The 17,163-nt window shown below is 55.3% G+C and overlaps 1 protein-coding gene across 8 annotated transcripts in view; it reads left to right on the forward strand.

Moving 5' to 3' along the window:
• RGS3 (regulator of G protein signaling 3) overlaps positions 1–17,163 on the forward strand; it is a 139,680-nt gene that overhangs the window by 113,899 nt on the left and 8,618 nt on the right. For 7 of the 8 annotated variants that reach the window (XM_019454093.2, XM_019454094.2, XM_019454095.2 and 4 more), the window contains one exon: positions 10,034–10,972. In XM_019454093.2, coding sequence (XP_019309638.2) covers positions 10,034–10,972 — 939 coding nt within the window. Of the gene's footprint in view, positions 1–6,668; positions 6,938–10,033; positions 10,973–17,163 lie in introns of those variants that run through there. The other variant, XM_019454101.2, reaches the window with a different exon arrangement.

Below are 17,163 nucleotides of genomic sequence, written 5' to 3' on the forward strand. Positions count from 1 at the left end.
GCTGAGATTCAGTGCTGGACAGACCCCCTCCAGAAGATGTGGCCTGGAGAGGAGAGGGATTTGGCTTGGGCCACACAGAGAGCCAGACTGACCCAGCCTAGGGGAAACCGAGCACAGGCTCAGCTACCTCTCCAGCCTCCAGGGCCTTTGTTACGGGCCTCAGTTTCCTCCCCTGGAATGCACAGATAACAGTGCCCCCATCTTAGGGGGAAGAATGTGCCAAGTGTCCTCTCCCAGAGTGGGATGCAAGGAAGGAGACTGGTGATCTCTGTGATGACAGTAATAAGTCTGATTACAGGAATTGGAAATGTTCATTGAACACTTACTATGTGGATTACCTCCCAACAATGCCGTGATGTAGGTAGTCGTGACTTACAGCACCACTTACAGATAAGAAAACTGAACCTTGAATCGGTGAAGCAGCCTGTCCAGAGGTTAAAGGCACCTAGCTAGGAAGTGGCAGAGGCAGGACATGAACCTGGGTTTGTCTGCCTCCAGACCTCAGTTCTTCACCAGCATTAGGCTTCCCCCACCCATGACCCCCAGCTCTGAAGGCACCTCTGTTCTCAGAGCTGTTGCTTGGAGTGAAGCCTGAGATTTCGGGTTGGTCCCTGTACCTGCTAGGAGGGAGAGCCAAGCGGTGGAGAGGGAGGGCCCCCCAGTGGGCTGAGCACTGCTGTGCCCCCTGACTCAGCCACAGGGTTAGGAAGTGAGATTGGACCCCAGGCCTGCCTGATTCCCAATCCTGGTCTCATGACCACAGTGCTATTTGTGCCCTTCCCTGGGGTCCTCCCAGCTTGGTGGAGTTTTTTTGTTTGATCAGCCCAGCATAGAATATCACAGAGAAGCCACACGCTTCTGGCTCACCCTGCGCATGAAGTGGTCTCTGGAGGGAGACGGTTTGGGAAGGTCACCAGATGTGTGGAATTCTACCCCACTCTGCCCCCCGCCAGGCAAGTCAGACATCTGTCCCTCGGTCTCCAGCAGTTTGCGGTATGAGCAGGGCCCCTGAGTCTGGTATCGCTCACTGTGCCTAGCACAGTGCCTGGCCCAGATGGGTGCTTGGGAGGGAGGGGGTGAGGAAGGGCGGTGAAGGGGCAAGAAAGGAGGAAAGGAGGCCATGGGGTAGTAGAAAGAGAAAGGGCTTTGGAGCCAGGCTGACCATGGTTTCAGTTCGACTCCTCTGCTCACTTGCTTTGTGATCTTGCACATTACCTTAACCTCTCTGAGTCTCATTTTCCTCATTTGCCAAATCGGGCCAATGATCCCTACCACACAGGGTTGCTGGGGTGCAAGAGTGTATGGAAAGCAACCGTCACGGTGTCGGCATTTGGTAGACACTCAATTTATGGTTTCTTTCTTCCTCTCTCCCCCATATCTTTTTCTTTGTTTTCTGTTTCCATCATCTCTGGCTCCACCTCCCCTATCTCTACAGCAGCACGGTAAACACTGCTCTCAGGGTCCAAGTCCAAGTCCAAATTCTTTACCATATCCATGCTTCTGTTCCATGGAACCACCTGCACTTCCTCGAATGTTCCATGCTATCTCTGTTTCTGGCCCGGACATCCTCTCCCATCCCTGTCCCCATTACCTCCTCCAAGAGCCATCCCCATCTTTCCTGCTGCCTCTGTGCTTCTACAGCCCCCTGGGGGAGCAATGGGCATGTGGGGGGTTGACGCGGGTCCTTCACCTGGCTCTCTGCCCCATAGATCAGCACCTTCCGGGAAGGGAAGGTGTCTTGTCACTTTGCCCCGCACAGGCCCTGGCACATGGCTGGAGATCTGTAGGTATTCGCTGAGTAACTCTGGGGGTGGGGGTGGGAGGGAGTGAGCCGGGGACATAATCTTGATGAGCCAAAACAGGGCATGCCCAGGACCCCGAGAGCAGGGCAGGCCGGGCACTGGCAGGAATACAGAGAGCCCCCTAGCCAGGGCATCCCAAGGAGCATTTCACTGGGCTCCAGAGGATGGGAAGGAGATGCACTTGAGGAGGGGGACGCAATAGGAAAGTGAGTCCGTGCGGACACACATGTGGACCGGGCAGAGAAAGGGGTGCCAGGTGGGAAGGGGAATGGTGGCAGGGCCCTCAGGGGGCTGGTTCTGAGCAGAGAGCCCCGGGGGCAGGAGAGGCCCCCGGGGCTTGGCGCTCTCCTTCTGACAGAGGCACGGGTCCCTGTGGGGACAGGAAGCAGCTGGGACAGCCCTGCTCTCCACTCTTACAGCTTTCAGGAGAGAAGAGGGCTGAGGTGTGTGGCAGGGGTCTTTGGGCTGTGGGGGGCCACCAATCCAGGCCACCCCCACACACTGAAGCAGTGGCATCTGGGACCCAAGGGAAGGAGCTTGGCAAGGTGCGGACAGGGGAGCTTTGTCCTGGAAACTCATACCTCGGGAACTGCTTTCCCTGCCCAGTGAGAAGCTGGGCATGCAGGATGGTGCCGGGCATCCCATCGAAGCGCCAAAGGCCAGGCCTGAAGACATGTCCTTCAGGCTTACCCAGATAGCAGTACCAAGAGTAGGGAAGCTTCTAAGAGGGTTCGCCTCAGTTCTCATTCCTCAGTGTTCTTCTTCCCTGTGTGTTGGCTTCGTCCCGAGTTTCTGGACTGGAAGAGCTGCTTCTCCTCTGTGCCTCACTATTGCTTTGAGTCAACAGGTATGCTCCCTGTTGTGATGTGTTGCTGTCCTGAGTCCCCAACAGACCCATGAGTGTAGTCGTGGGATCCTTTAGGGATGGAGAATTTTCCATCTGTATTCAAATTCCTCCTTCCTTTCTCTCCTGGATTTGGGCCTCTGTTAATAGGAAACATGAATGGGTAGCTTGCGAGGGAGCTTGCCAGCTCCTTATCTGGGGACGAGGGGCTGCTGAGGTCATGCCTCTTCTGCGTGGGCCTCCGGTATGGCGGGAGCGGTGTTTGTTGGGACTGGTCCTGCACTAAGTTCTGGTCTGCACATTCTCGTCCTGATTCTGTTGTATGGCCTCGGGCACATCGCCTCCCTTCTTTCGGTCCCGCTCACCTTATCTGTTAACTGGGGCTGCTCCCCAGAATTATCTGTGGAGTTAGAAAGAAGTCAAGATACCAGCTCTACTCTCAGGGAATCTTATCCAGTAAGTCTGGAATTGAGCCCAGATACAGATATTTTTAAAATGCTCCACCGGTGATTCTAAAGTGTACCTCTCTTTTGAGAACCAATAGTCTGGATCAGTGCTATTTTTAACGTGCAGATTAATCTCTCGGAATCTTGGTAAAAGGCAGATTCTGAACCAGGAGCTGTCAGTTGAGGCCTTAAGATTCTCCATTTCAGGTGAGGTTCCAGCTGCTGTTGCTACTGCTGGTTCAGGGGCCACACTTCAGGTCCTAAGAGTCTAGATGGTCCTGTGACATTCACTGGATTGCCCATTCCTTCCTTCCTTCATCTATTCATCCATCCATTCATTCTCATCAAACACTTAAGATGGGTAGTGGTAGGAGGGGAAGTCAGAGGAAGACAGACCCCAGGCTCTCTCAGGGCTACAGAATTGGGACTTACCTGGGGGGCGTTGGGGAGCCTTGACAGGGCTTTAAGCAGGGCAGTGACAGGGTCAGATTTGCATAAAAGTCTCCCTGGCATGGCCGCTAAAGGGGTCTGGGCTGCCGCCGGGAGGTCCTCCTCCATTCCGGTGGGAGATGACAGTGTCCTGGGGGGAGGTGGTGGTGGTGAAGGTGGAGGGAGTGGAGAGATTATTTTTTTTCTAAGCTAATACACCTTGTTTTTAGAGCAGTTTTAGGGATTGAGAAGAAAGTACAGAGAGTTCCCGTATACTCCCTGACCCCATACATGCATAACCTACCCCGGGGGAGTGATTCTGAAGATATTCCCGGGGACAATCAGGAGGTGTTGGTGGCTGGCCAGAGTAGTGGGGGTGGTAGTGAAGGGAAAGGGAGAAAGGGTGGAACCCAGGTCCCTGGTTTCGGCAGCTGGCGGTGTCATCATTGATCGAGTGGACTTGCATTCAGCGTGAGGCATGTTGAGCTGGGGGCACCAGCGGGATGTGCAGAGGGAGGTCTCTATCTCTGTGCCTGGGCCCTAGCCACACAGGCCTCCTCTGTTCCCCCACTGCGCAGGCGTCCCTGGTGAACCCTCTCCTGCCCATCGAGCAGATCTGGGGCTCAGTGTCATTGTGGAGTGGCCTTTCCCACATGGCGCTGCATTCTCTCCTGTGGCACTCTATGGTTTTCCTGCCCATCAGCGATCACACTTTGCATCTATTACATGTTTCTGTGGGCGACCGACCGACGATGTGGCTCATGTCAGTCCTTCCTCTCTGGCCTGGAAACTCCCCCAGGACAGGGATTGTGTCTCTCTCATTTCCCATTGTGCCCACAACGCCTAGGACAGTGTTCTGGAGCAGTGCTGTTTCATGAGTACCTGGTGAACACTCACCTCTGGAATCTAGACTCAGGAGACAGGTCGGAGCCGGCAGTGTGGGCTCGGGGGTGGCAAGATGGCACGGATGGTGACTGAACCCCAGGGGAGCGGATGGGTGCACAAGGGAGTAGGCAGGACTGAGAGGGGCAGGAGCCTGGGACAGGTTCCCACGGACAGACCAAGAGGCTCATGACCTCATGGGGTTGTCAGATGGGTGGGAGCAAATCCAAGGAGAGAGATGTCGATGATGGGCGGTCCTGCGGTGGTCGTGGCTGCCATTCCAGCGCTTCGTGTGGCCACGCGGTGCCACGCTGTGGGTGCACACCAGCTCAGCATGTCTCCTGCAGCACCGGGGAGCTGTTATGAATCCCATGTTACAGCTGAGGAAACTGAGGCTCAGAGAGGCTATACCTGAGGTCACCCAGCCAGTGAGTGCGGTAGGGCTCAGTCTCCAGAGCTCTCTCCACTGTACGGTGTCATCTGTCTCCGCCTTGTTCGGTGCCAAAACTGCCAGGTTGGGGACAGGGGAGGAGGACAGCTGCCGGGAGGCCCTGAGCTGGCAGGCAGAGGCAGGGCCGGGGGTGGCTCCAGCCTCTCCGTGTCAAGAAATCAGGCTGAGGAGCTGCACCGAGGCTGGGCTGGGGGAGCTAAGCGTTGGCCAGGCAGGTGAGGTTCCTGGAAGCCAGCACCATGCCAGGGACCCAGAAGCCAGGGAGCTGCTCAGGAGCCCAGAACATGCCAAACTTGAAGGAGCAACCCCGTCTCAAAAGTCAAGTCTGGAGGTCTGAGGCGCTGGGCAGGAATTTGAATAACCTCTCCCTTTCTCTGGCGACTTTCCAGTTGACAGAGCACTTTCCTGTCCTTTCTGAGACTTGGTCCCCTCAGCCCTCTGGGAGGAGGATGGGGCGTGTGGCAGGAAGTGTCCTCACTTCATGGCCCATTTCATGGCTGAGAAAACCAGACGCCATAGCCTGGTCGCACAGCTAGCAAAGGATGGAGGGAGGATTCCAGCCCAGGTCTTCTGGCTTTATGTCCAGCGCTCTATCTGTAAAATCCTAGCTGTGTAAGCGTGACCCGGAGACAAAGGCAAACCCCAATTCTCAACCCCCACCTCCCGAGCCAGTGCAGGAAGTGGTTTTTGAGGGCAGATACAGAGCCCGGCATCTGTGGTGGATGTGATGAGTCATCTCAGAGTGAGAGCTGCAGGTTGACTCTGGGGTCAGCAGACCTGGCTCCACATTTAGTGGCTGTGTGACATTGGGCAAGTCACTTCCAGGAGCTCGCTGCTACCCTCCTACCCCAGTAGCAGGTATAGGGGTGGGAGGGCTCTGGGGCCCAGGAGATGCTCTGGGAGTCCTACCTGCCACCCTTCCCAGCCTGTTCTGAGTCCTGGATTGGACTGGGGGCAGGGTTTGATTAGATCCTAAACAGCAGCTTCATTTGGAGGGCCAGGCTCATTTCCTGTGTGCTTCTAGCAGGCAAGACAAGGACAGAATTCACACTGGTCCAGCCAAGCCAAAGAAGTGATGGATGGGAGAGATACAGACTCCCCACAGCAAGGGGACAACTAGCTGCACAGGGCACTGTGGACCCAAAGCCCTGGGCCAGCAGGCCGATCTCTCTGGAGCACCGTGGCCGGATTCTTATCACCCCAACCTGTTGCAAAGCTGCCTAACTGGGTTTTGCCAGCTGCTGCTGCTTCCCCCGTCAGAGCACTCACCAGACGCGCCAGGACCAGTTGTCCAGTCTCTGTTTTTTCTGCTCAACTGAGGGCAGGGATTGTGTCTGACTTGTCCCCGTCTGTCCTCTCAGGGCCTTACTCAGTGCCTGGAGAATGAACGAACGCTTGTGTGTTTGTATGCATGCGTGTCCCCGTGGCCCTTCCCCCACCCCCATACCCTGCTCACACTGCTGCTCGGAGCATTTCTGATGTAGCAGGGCTCTGCAGGTGTCACTCTGTTCCTCATAGGACAGTCCCGCATCTGGCATCCGTTGTGACGTGCTCTCACCTTTATCTCTTTTTCTGTCCTAATTCCTTCACTTGCCACCCCTCCCCCCTGCCGAAATTTCTGAGATTTCCTATATTTGCTCCAGAACCTGCCTTCCCCAAGGCACTCCCAACCCCAGCTCTCCCAGGAACACTGGCCTGACCAAACCTATCTGGGCATTCACACGAGCCTGGTCCTGGAGCACAGCAAGGAACCAGAGAGCTCAGGCTCTTCTTTGCGAGTATCTGCCCTGTGTGTGTGTGTGGGGGGGGGGGGGGCCCAGGTTAGGGGCCTCAGGTAGTGTTCACTTGTGTAGACTCCTGGGTCCACCATACTTGTGTATAAGGGCCCAACGAAGCCAGGAGACATGAGTGCTAATACTAAATCAGCCTCCAATTTCTTAGGTCATTCCCTTAGCTTCTGAGACCTCGGTTTCCCCATCTGTAAAATAAGATTGGACTGACGATAGCCACCATGTTATCAAATGCCTCTTCTGGGCCAGTGTGACTCTTCTGAGTCCAGTGTGATGTCGTGGCCCTGCTCCAGGTGAGGAGACGGGGCCAAGAGGGCAAGAGGCTTGCCAGAGGTGCCCAGCCGGAGGGTGACACCACTGACACGGGAACGTGGCTCCCTGGGCACCCTGGGAGCCCTGAGAGCTCGTGGGGTGGTTTCTCTGCTGCCTGGGGCGAGGGTGGGGAGATGGGGACAGGGGCACTTCCCCTTCTGGCTTTGTTTGGTTTGGCCTCCGTTTGGGGCAGGATTGGCAGAGGCTGGCTGACTTGCATTTCTGGTTTTGGGTCTGTGGCTGCGCGCTTGCGCTTTCAGAGGGGTAGGAGGGGTAGGCGGGCTCAGGCTCTGTCACCGCTGGGACGGGCCGGCCCTACCCCCACCCCTAGGAAAGGGGAAATGCCCCCTGCTCCCCTCCACCCCCCACCCCGTCAGGGCCACTCCGTGCCAGGCCCTGAGGAGCACGGGTTGCTGCTTCCTTCTGTGGGTCCTTCCAGGTGGGGGGGGGGGGGGCGGGGTCTGGCCCAGGGGGAGGGGGACTGAATGTGGGTGAATGGGGGGGCTGGCTGTTTGTTTTTCTGGAGGAGAATGCTTCCCTGCGGGTGGGGTGAGGGGCGGAGGACTGGGCTGCTCTGGAATGAGCTGGAAAGAAGGAGCCAGAGGCCTTGCTCCAACCCCAGCCTAGCAGGAGCAGCCGATTGGTGCGGGTGTTTGGGGACTTGTCTCTAGGTCACTGTTCCGGGCTGGGCTGTCAGTCAGCAGGGGGGCCTTCTCTCTCCCTGGGAACAGTCTGATGAGGCTAAAGCACAGACCTTAGTTTCCAGATGAGATTTCTGGACTGAGAGGCCTGTCATCACAATCACCAACTTTGATTCTGGGTATTTGGCCAAGTTTGCTTCCAGGAGTCCATGGGCAAGATGTGCCACTATTTGAGGTTCGTGACTTGAGCGTTTCCCTTTAGATCCGCTGTTTAGTCACCACTGATACCACCACCAGTATCCCGTTGAAGAGTTTTATACTTTTGGGGAGCCTGGCTGGCTCAGTGGGTAGAACATTCAGCTCTTGATCTTGGGGTTTTGAGTTCAAGCCCCACATTGGGCGTGGAGCCTACTTTAAAAAAAAAAAAAAAGAACTTTATACTCTCTATGGTATGTTCTCCTGGTTTGTCACTTGGGCATGTTGGTTATCTCAGTTAATGGGTGGAGACCTTGAGACCCAGAGGGTTTAGTGACTGGCTTTCCCTAGTCCCACTGTGTGATTCGCCCTCTCTGGGCCTCAGCCTCCCCCTCTGTGTGCTGCAGACTTGGGATCACTGCCGTTTTGGGGTCTGAGGGGTCCCTGGGTGGAGGGTACAATCCTCTCCCAAGAGGGTCTTTGGGTGTGTCTGAGAACCAAACCCTGACCAGATCATCCCAGAGTCCTCTGAGGTCCTCCCTGCTACCTTGCTCAGTTCCCTCTCCACTGGGGTGGGGTGGTGGGGGGACACCTTTCACTTTCCTGCTCCCAGGCAGTGGCTCTTACCCACACTGCTCTCACATCCCTGGTGCTCCCAGATGTCAGTGGGACCCCTGACACATGTGGGGAGCACCCTACCACTGGGGTCACGGACTCCCAGATACGAGCCTGGCTGAGGCTTCACTGTCACACACTCCCCAGAGCTTAAAAGATTTCTCTGCTTTGGGCATAACCTTTTGGTCCCGGGCAGCTTGTGCAATAGTGGGAAAGTCACTGCTGTTTGCGCTCAGCATTGTCATCCGTCAAATGGACATTAACGGTCTCTACAATGAGAGCTCCTAACCTATATTCTGGGAGTACTTACCTCTCAGATTCTCAGCCAGTGTCCACGCGCGCGTGCACGTGTGGGCACACACATGTGCACGTGTGGCCAGGAACGCGTGGCCACTTTCTCCTTCATGAGACAGCTGTGGCCTCTTGATGGGTGAAACCTGGATTCCAGATAGTTCTCATTCCAACATTCCAAATCCTCGAGTGTGATGAGGGGCCCAGCCCGGCCTCGAGACCTGCTTCCCCTGTGTGGCCTTAGCGCACCTGGCCTTCTCCGAGCCCCAGTGTTCCTGTGAGCAAGCTGCTTTTCAGACTTCATCAGGGGCCCTATTTTTCCCTTTGCAAATGAAGTCTGTAGGAGTCCAGCAAAAACTTCAAGGGTTCTGAGGGTTGTATGTCAGACAGGAAATGCTTTCTTTGCTGTGCAGAACTCCTGAGGTTCCTCCAAACACAGTTTGAAAATCACTGGGTGGAGGATCCCTCAGCGAGGTCCCATGTGCCTGGGACATCTGTTTAGTCCAAATAGGGCAATATTTTCAAGTTCTGATTTCATTCCAGTTTACTGGTTTCAAAGAGATACTTAAAGGGGCGCCTGGGTGGCTCAGTCGGTTAAGCGTCCGACTTCGACTAAGGTCACGATCTCGTGGCTTGTAGGTTCGAGCCCCGCGTCGGGCTCTGTGCTGCCACCTCAGAGCCCGGACCCTGCCTCAGATTCCGTGTCCCCCTCTCTCTCTGCCCCTTCCCCCACTCACACTCTGTCTCTCTCTCCCGCAAGAATAAACATTAAAAAAAGAAGAGAGAGAGAGATACCTCAATATTCAGAGCGAGTCTGGTTTGAATAGGATTTTTTAGAACTTTAGCTCAGGTAGAAGATACCCTTTGGCCAGGTCTAAGCTTCTATCACTTTGTGATTGCTCTGACTTGGGACTTGAGTTGGTGGAGACGAAGGCAGAGACTGCCTGGCTCCTCCTTTACTAACAGGGACACCATGACACTTCCTTTAGGGGGCTGCTGGGAAGACAGTACAAGAGGAGTGTTTAATCTGGCGTGACCCTGGCACACCATAGGAGCCAGAAAATCATGGTTACCTCTCCTCCTTCTCCCGCTAAATGACCAACCACGTTTTTGATAGAGCAGACAGAAGATTCAAGCAAGGAGAGAAGGGTGGGAACCCGTGTACAGCTAACCCAAAGGGGGGGGCACTTTAGCTTTTAGACTGTGGAGTGTCAGGTGTGGGGTTCAGGCCTTTGCCTGACTTATTTCGGCCTCTGTGATGCTGGCTCGTGCACGGTGCCTGGCATCTCATAGCCTCTCATTCTGAGCTTTTCTTGTTTGCTTCTTGTTTCCCAGATGTTTGAGCCAGAGGCGGATGAGAAGAGAGAGATGCCCTTGGAGGAAGGGAAGGAGCTGGGTGCCGAGGACCCCCCACCCAACAAGGACCCCTCTTCTGGCCAGGAGCCTCCTTCAGGACAAGACTTTCCACCCAATAAGGAGTCCTCTTCTGTCCAGGAACCTTCTCCTGGCCAAGAACTGCTGTCCAGCAAAGACTCACCTTCCTGCAAGGAACCTCCTCCAGGCCAGGAGCCCTGGCCAAGCAAGGACTCCCCACCATGCCAGGAACCCCCTGCCGTCCCTCCCTGCCAGGACCTTCCTACTAGCCAAGAACCCCCTCCAAGCCAAGACCCTCAAGTCAGCCAAGACCTCCCTGTCATCCGGGACCCCCCTGCTCAGGAGCTTGAGCCCTGTCAAGATCAGGTCCCCCTGCCAGCTAAGGAGACCACAAGCTCTGGGGACCCGCCAGCAGCCCCTGGAGATCTGCCTGTGGCCTCCAGGCCAGCCTTTGTGATCCCCGAGGTCCGGCTGGATAGCGCCTACAGCCAGAAGGCCGGGGCGGAAGGGGGCGGCCTGGGCTTTGAGGAGGATGCAGAAGAGGCTGAGGAGGGGGACGAGGGGGACGAGGAGGAAGAAGAGGAGGACACAAGTGATGACAACTACGGAGAGCACCATGAGGCCAAGCGCAGCAGCATGATCGAGGCGGGCCAGGCTGCCGAGGGGGGCCTCTCCCTGAGGGTGCAGAACTCCCTGCGTCGCCGGACACACAGCGAGGGCAGCCTGCTGCAGGAAGCCCGCGGGCCCTGCTTCGCCTCCGACACTACCTTGCACTGCTCGGACGGGGAGGGTACCGCGTCCACCTGGGCCATGCCCTCTCCCCGCACCCTCAAGAAGGAACTGGGCCGCAACGGGGGCTCCATGCACCACCTTTCCCTCTTTTTCACAGGACACAGGAAGGTGAGAAGGCCGTGGGTGGGTGGGAGTGGGTAATAAATGAGGCGGTAGGGAGGAGGGAGGTGGATCCCAGAGCTGCAGGGTATGAGCATTCGCTGTCCCACCTCTGCGCCCCTCTAAGCCTTCCAGGGAGCCTTCTACCCATTTGACGGAAAATAAAGCTGAGGCATGGAGAGACCAAGAAGGCAGCACCTAGACTTAAGCCCGTGACTCTGTGACTCCAGATGCTGTGTTTTTACAGCTCCTCTGGATTGGGGGTCCTTGCCGAAAGCAGAGCAGGTGTGGCCTCACCCAGGACATTGTGCATTTGGATCAAAAAGGTCTGAGACGTTAGCTGGAGAGCTGTCTCCTGTAGTAGAATAATTTAGACTAGGTCCAGGCCTCGTCCTACTGGAAATCCATCAGCCAACAACGACAGCACATATTCCCCCTGCACTGGCATTGTTCTAAGCGATTTTATGCGACCTCACTAATGCTCACAACAGCCTAGGAAGTAGATACCATTGGTGTTCCCCACAGATGGGGAAACCGAGGCACCGAGAGGTTATCTCCCTTGGCACCAGGCCACACGGTTTATAACTGTCTGAACCAGAATTAGAGTCTGGCTCCGGGGCTGGAGCTCTTAAGCACCATGCTATTCACCTCTTGCAAATATTTATAAATAGATGAATAAGTGTTTATTGATTTCCTGCTGTGTGCCAGGCCCTGTGCTCTGTGCCACTGCAGGGCCCCAGTTATCTGTGAGGCTGATCTCAACTTGTGAGGAATGAGTTATCTGTGTGGGTCGGGAAGGTGGCCCAGCAGTGAAAAGATTGCACCATGGCCTCGAAACCCACCAGCCAGCTTGCGCCTGGGCTCTGTCTCTTATTTACTGTGCGGCCTTGGGTGAGTCATTGGGCTCATCTGAGCCTTAGTGTCATTCTGTGAAAAGCAGAGACTAATTGCACTCATGTCCCAGGATGGTTGAGGATGGAACGGAAGAACCTGGTGCCTGATGGTGACATTAGCACAGGAGCTCGTAGATGATGGTGAGGTGCTAGCAGCCAGCACAGTGCAAGGTGTTGTTATGACAGTGTTGTGAGCTGGGTGGGTGGGGGTGGCCAGGGCCCACGGAGGGCAGCTGACCCCCAGCGACGTGGGAGTTCAGGGAGGAAAGACCTCAGGGTCTAGGGGCATCATGGAAAGCTTCCAGAGAAAGATGTCCCTCGGCTCGGCCTTGATGGTTGAGCAGCTGTAGAATAAAGAGAAGATGAGACAGGCATTCTCTGTAAGTGGACGTGGCCTGGACAAACTGTCTGTAGAAGCCAGTTTGGCTAGAGCAGAGGATTCCTAAAGTGCAGGGTGGACAGATACATGGCACTTGGACTGCCATTCCTGCCTCCACACCCGTGGCAGGCATGACTAATGGATTCCAGCACATTTCCCCACCGAGCTGGGACATGGCCCCAGAGGTCTTCTTAGCCTCAGCCACTAGCAATAAGGCCAACTTGGCACTTAGGAGGACACCTTCTGCAAGGCAGCTGGACTGGAAAGGCAGGCTGGAACCCCCAGAAAAGGGCCTTAAACTTTGGGCCCAGGAATTAGAACTAAATCCCAAAGGGACTGGGGCTGGATCTGTTTCCTCATCAGCAAACATATGTGATTCTCACTTTGATGTGCCCTGTAATCACCAGGAAGAGGTTAATAATACATAGATTTTGAAGTCTCCAACCCTAGACTTCTGGAATCAGAATTTCCAGCAGGTGGTGCCCAGGCCCTGCATTTGAAACAAGCTCCCCCAGAGACTGTGATGTTCCCCATAGTTTGAGTATCACCATCTTAGGCCATTTCTTGATGCAGCTACTATAAGAGAGGGTTCAGAACTGTGCCCTACCCAGATGAGGCCTCAGGCTCACTCAGACCAGGCCTGGCCATTCCCATCTTGAGGGCGCCGAGGTCCCAGGCCTCACTGCCTGCTGGGCCCCCTGATCCTGACTCCGCACCCTCTCTCCAAGACCCTTCCAAGTTCTGTTCTGTATGTAAATACAAATATTTATATACAGACAAATTCACACACATTCATGCACACACTTCTAGTTCCCCAAACCAGCTGAACTCAGGTCCTATTTGGGGGCAGATGACTTGTGTGTGGGGTGTCCAGCATCCCAGACCAGCTCTGTCCTGTTTCAGCATCCTCCTTTGGGAGCCCAAGGTTTTCACTAGCATCCTTTCTTCCCCACCCGCTTTTGGCCTCTTGTTTCCTTTCTTGGGCTTGAGTGACTGAGCTGGCGGGGGCCTCAGAGACTGCCCTATGGTGGCTGCCGTTTTGTGGCTTCCACTTACCCAGCTTTGAGTCCGTCTTCGTGTACATCCTGCTTACGCCAGCCAGTCGGCCTCAGGAAGAACGCTGCCCTTGAGGTCTAAGCTGGGCAAGCCCCTGGTCTCGCTCTATCCCTCACTGGCAGTTGGCCTTGGGCAAATCCCTGCCCTTCTCTGAACCTCAGTTTCTTCATCAGCGAAATGGGTATGGCAATAATACCTCCTTTGTAGGGTTGTTGGCAAGATTAAATAGCCTGACTTGGGTAAAGTGTTTAGGGCAGTGCCTGCTACTTAGAGCTTGCTGGATGTCTCATAAATGGGAATCATTGCTGATGATGAGGACGAGAGAGCAGGAGCGAGAGTGGTGACAGTTATGGCAACATTCACAAAGTGCCTCCAGCTCCCTTTTCTGGCCTTCATAACATTGCTGTAAGGTGGGACCCCCCGTACTTGTCCTCCAGCGGGGAGGCTGAGGCTGAGGGAGAGGTGTTCTGTCCCAGGCCACGGAGCACATAGTGCTGGAGCTGGACAGTGGCCTCACCCTGTCCAGTCCTCCCTGGCTGTACCCCGGACCCTGCACACCTTAGACTGGTGAGGGACAGGGCGTGGTGACTGGCGGTGGGGAGAAGGCAGTGGGTTCCGCCATGACTTCCGTCCTCCTGGCTGGGGCCTGGCTTTTTTGGGAGGGTCAGCTGATGCCTACAGGCCACTGTTTCCAGGCTGCTCCAGGCAGGAGCTAAAGAAGGAGGGAAGTCTTCAGGCTGTGGAGTCAAACAGCCCCAGGTTCAAATCTCAGCTCTGTCTCCTCTTCCTGGTCCTGAGACCTCGGCCAAGTGATATCTTTCTTTGAGCTTTCATTTTCTCTTGGAAAATGGGAGTGCTAAGCGTTCATGGAGTTGTCCCAGAGATTTAAGGAGTTGCTCTATGTAGAAAGCTGTGTCCATGGCGGTGATCCTGTCATGAAGTGAAACCCAGGAGGGCCAGACAGCTGGTGTGGCCCTCAGCTGGTCATTGTGCTGCCGTGTGGCTAAGCTGAGGCTGCCTGGAGCACATGTGGCCTGTCACAGGAGAGACAGTCCCTGTGTTACTCCTCCCCCTACCTGTCACCTTTGTGCACTGATTTCTGCTGTGAGTAGGAATATCCGAACCACACAGATCTGAGAGATGGTCCATTCACCGGGGCCATTTTACAAATGGGCTGCCTAAGGTTCCGAGAGGAGACCTCCCCACCAATGTCATCCCTTGGGCCTTCCCGCACCCCCCCCCCCCCCCCACCAACGCCTGGCTCCCTGTGCTGAGTTGAGTTGCCTCACAGTGCCCTCTGCTGCCCACTTCTGCCTTGCTGGCTGCTCCCTGGTGACCCTGCAGGCAGACCCACAGGCCCATGCCTGGCCTTTTCCTGGGAGGCAGAGAAGCCCTGGGTGTATCTGTGTCGGTGCCCAGAATGCTTCCAGTGAATTCTGCCTCAGCCTGGCCTGGCTTGGCCCAGGGTCATAGGTCATTCTTTGACAGTTGGGAGACAGAGGCTGCAGGCCCTCCCTGGCCATGCTTCCTTCCCCCGCTCCTCCTACAGGGACTGGCTTGGGCAGAGGCTGTCAGCGGAGGGTGCTAACCTTGTCACGCCAAGCTTCTCGCCTAGGCCAGAGGTCAGACAAGAGGGCCCCTAACATGCCTTCCAGATCCAAGATGTGATTACACCTTCTAGTCTCCTATTTTAAAAAAGCTTAAAGAAGTTATTTCCTATGTCTAAACAAATACGTGTAGCGTTTAGATCCAGTGTTTCCACAAGGTTCTACGGGGTCTGCCAGGCAGAGCCAGGTCAGAGAGAGAGCAGCCAGGCCTGGCCAGGTGGCCCCAGAAGTTGGGTCAGGACCAGTAAGAGAAACCAGACGACGCCCTGCTCATGAGAGCCCTCAATCATGGGTGGGGTCTGGAGCCAGACCTGAAATTCTGCTACTTGCCAGCTTGTGGACCCCGGGCAAGCTGCTGAGCAGTCCTGGGCCTCAGGTTCCTCAGCTGTCAACTGGGGCAAAGGACAACAAATAGCTCTTAGAATTGTTGTAAAGAAGAGTGAGATAAAGTGTGTTAAAGCACTTCAGCTCAGTGCCTGGCGCATAGTGAGTGCTCAATAAATAATAGCAATAACCACAATAGCTGATCGTCACCAAGCACCAGGCACTGTGCTCAGCACTTCATATGTATTAACTTAATTAATTCCCACAATACCCCTAGGAGGTAGGTCCAGCTATTATCCCCCATTTTACAGATAAAGAAACCGAGGCACACAGAGGGGTTGTAACTTGGCTAAGGTCAATTAGCTAATAAGTCACTGAGGTAGGATTCAAATCCAGACAGTTTAGAACAATTGACACTCTTAACCACAACTGTTATTATAGTCATAATTACACTAAGAATCATAGTTCTTATTCCAAGAGGCAGGGAGCCGCCAGTCCCTGGAGAGGCCCAGTGGGGGCTGGGCAGGCCCCAGAGATTCCTGCCTGGAGTGAAGGGAGGGCTGGTGGTTCTGGACTCTCCTCCACTTCTTCAGCAGGGAGGGCCCTGTGGAGGGGCAAGGCAGTGGGGAGATGGGAGGGAGAGGCCTCTTGTGTGCTGGGTACTGGGCAGGCCTTACTGCAGCTCCTGAAGGGGGAGCCTTGGGGCCCACTGTAGGGCTAGAAATCCGAACCCTGACTTTCTGGCTCAGTTTCTTCTCTGTCTGGCCTGCAGGTCCCCCTCAGCGCCTGGGTTTCCCTAGCTGCTCTGGGGGCCGACTCCCAGGGCCTGAGCTACCAGGCCGATCGGTGTAGGCTGGTCCCTGCCGAAGATGACCCCCTCCCAGCAGTAGAAGGAAGAGCCCATTTCCCAGCAGTGCAGAGGCTGGGGGTGCAGCGGGGCGGGAGTGGTCCCCAGGCCCATTGTGTGGGCTCGATAAAGTACGGAAGCTGAGGTTAGAATGGCAGGAAGCCCAGCGCCCGTGGCCCTTTCCCACGGGTGGGGGCTTCGGGCACAGGCGTGACTACAGCCTGTGTGCGCAACGGGGCGACAGAAGTAAGACTCACTGAGCAGTGAACGCTGGCAGCCCTGGTTACAGAGGCCACCAAGATTGGGCCACAAGGGCCTAGACTTTATCCTGGCGAATCTTCCAGCAGCCAGGGCTGTGGCTGTCACCACACCTAGGCTATGGCTAAAGAAGTCAGAGCTGAGAGGCTAAGAAACTCCTCCACAGTCAGTGGAAATAGGATCAATACTTACTTCCTGTAAACCCAAGCTCTGGGATCACACACCAGAGGTGGGTGTGTGCCTGCGTGTGCACGTACACACACGTGTTTACAACCCTGGCTGGGCAGCCACCTCAGGAAGGATGTGGCATTTCCTCTGAGTCTTTTACTGAGAGTATTCAAAATGTGCCCTGTCCTTACATTTGAGTAGCAGCATCCTCTGGTGGAGAAACACGGGTCTTAAATGCATACAGGCCCAGATTCCAGCTGTCATTTACACTCTGAGTGTCTTTGGGCAAGTGACTGAACTTCTCTGAGCCTCCGTTTGTGGACTTACCTTGAGTATTAACGAGATGGTATCTGGATAATGCGCATTCTGGGGTTTGGTCTGCAGTATGAGTTCCATAAACGAAGCTCTAATCCCATCCATCCATCCATCCATGGGTGGGTACTCTGCTGAGGCTAGTAGCCCCCCCTGCTGGCCATATCTGGAATAAGGCCACTTTTCTTACTTGAATTAAGAGCACTTTAAGAATTAGCCCGTCTGTATTTTACAAATGAGGGAACTGAGGCCCAGGGTGGGGCTCCTGAGGAGTCAGAGCTGAAGTCCACACCTGGTAGCATGCTGTCTTGTCTTGGGACATAGTGTCCATGCCCAGCCCGCTCTGAGTTCTAGCG

The sequence above is a fragment of the Panthera pardus genome, unplaced genomic scaffold, assembly GCF_024362965.1.
Source record: "Panthera pardus isolate Hobbes unplaced genomic scaffold, ASM2436296v1 HiC_scaffold_20, whole genome shotgun sequence".
NCBI classification, from domain to species: domain Eukaryota; kingdom Metazoa; phylum Chordata; class Mammalia; order Carnivora; family Felidae; genus Panthera; species Panthera pardus.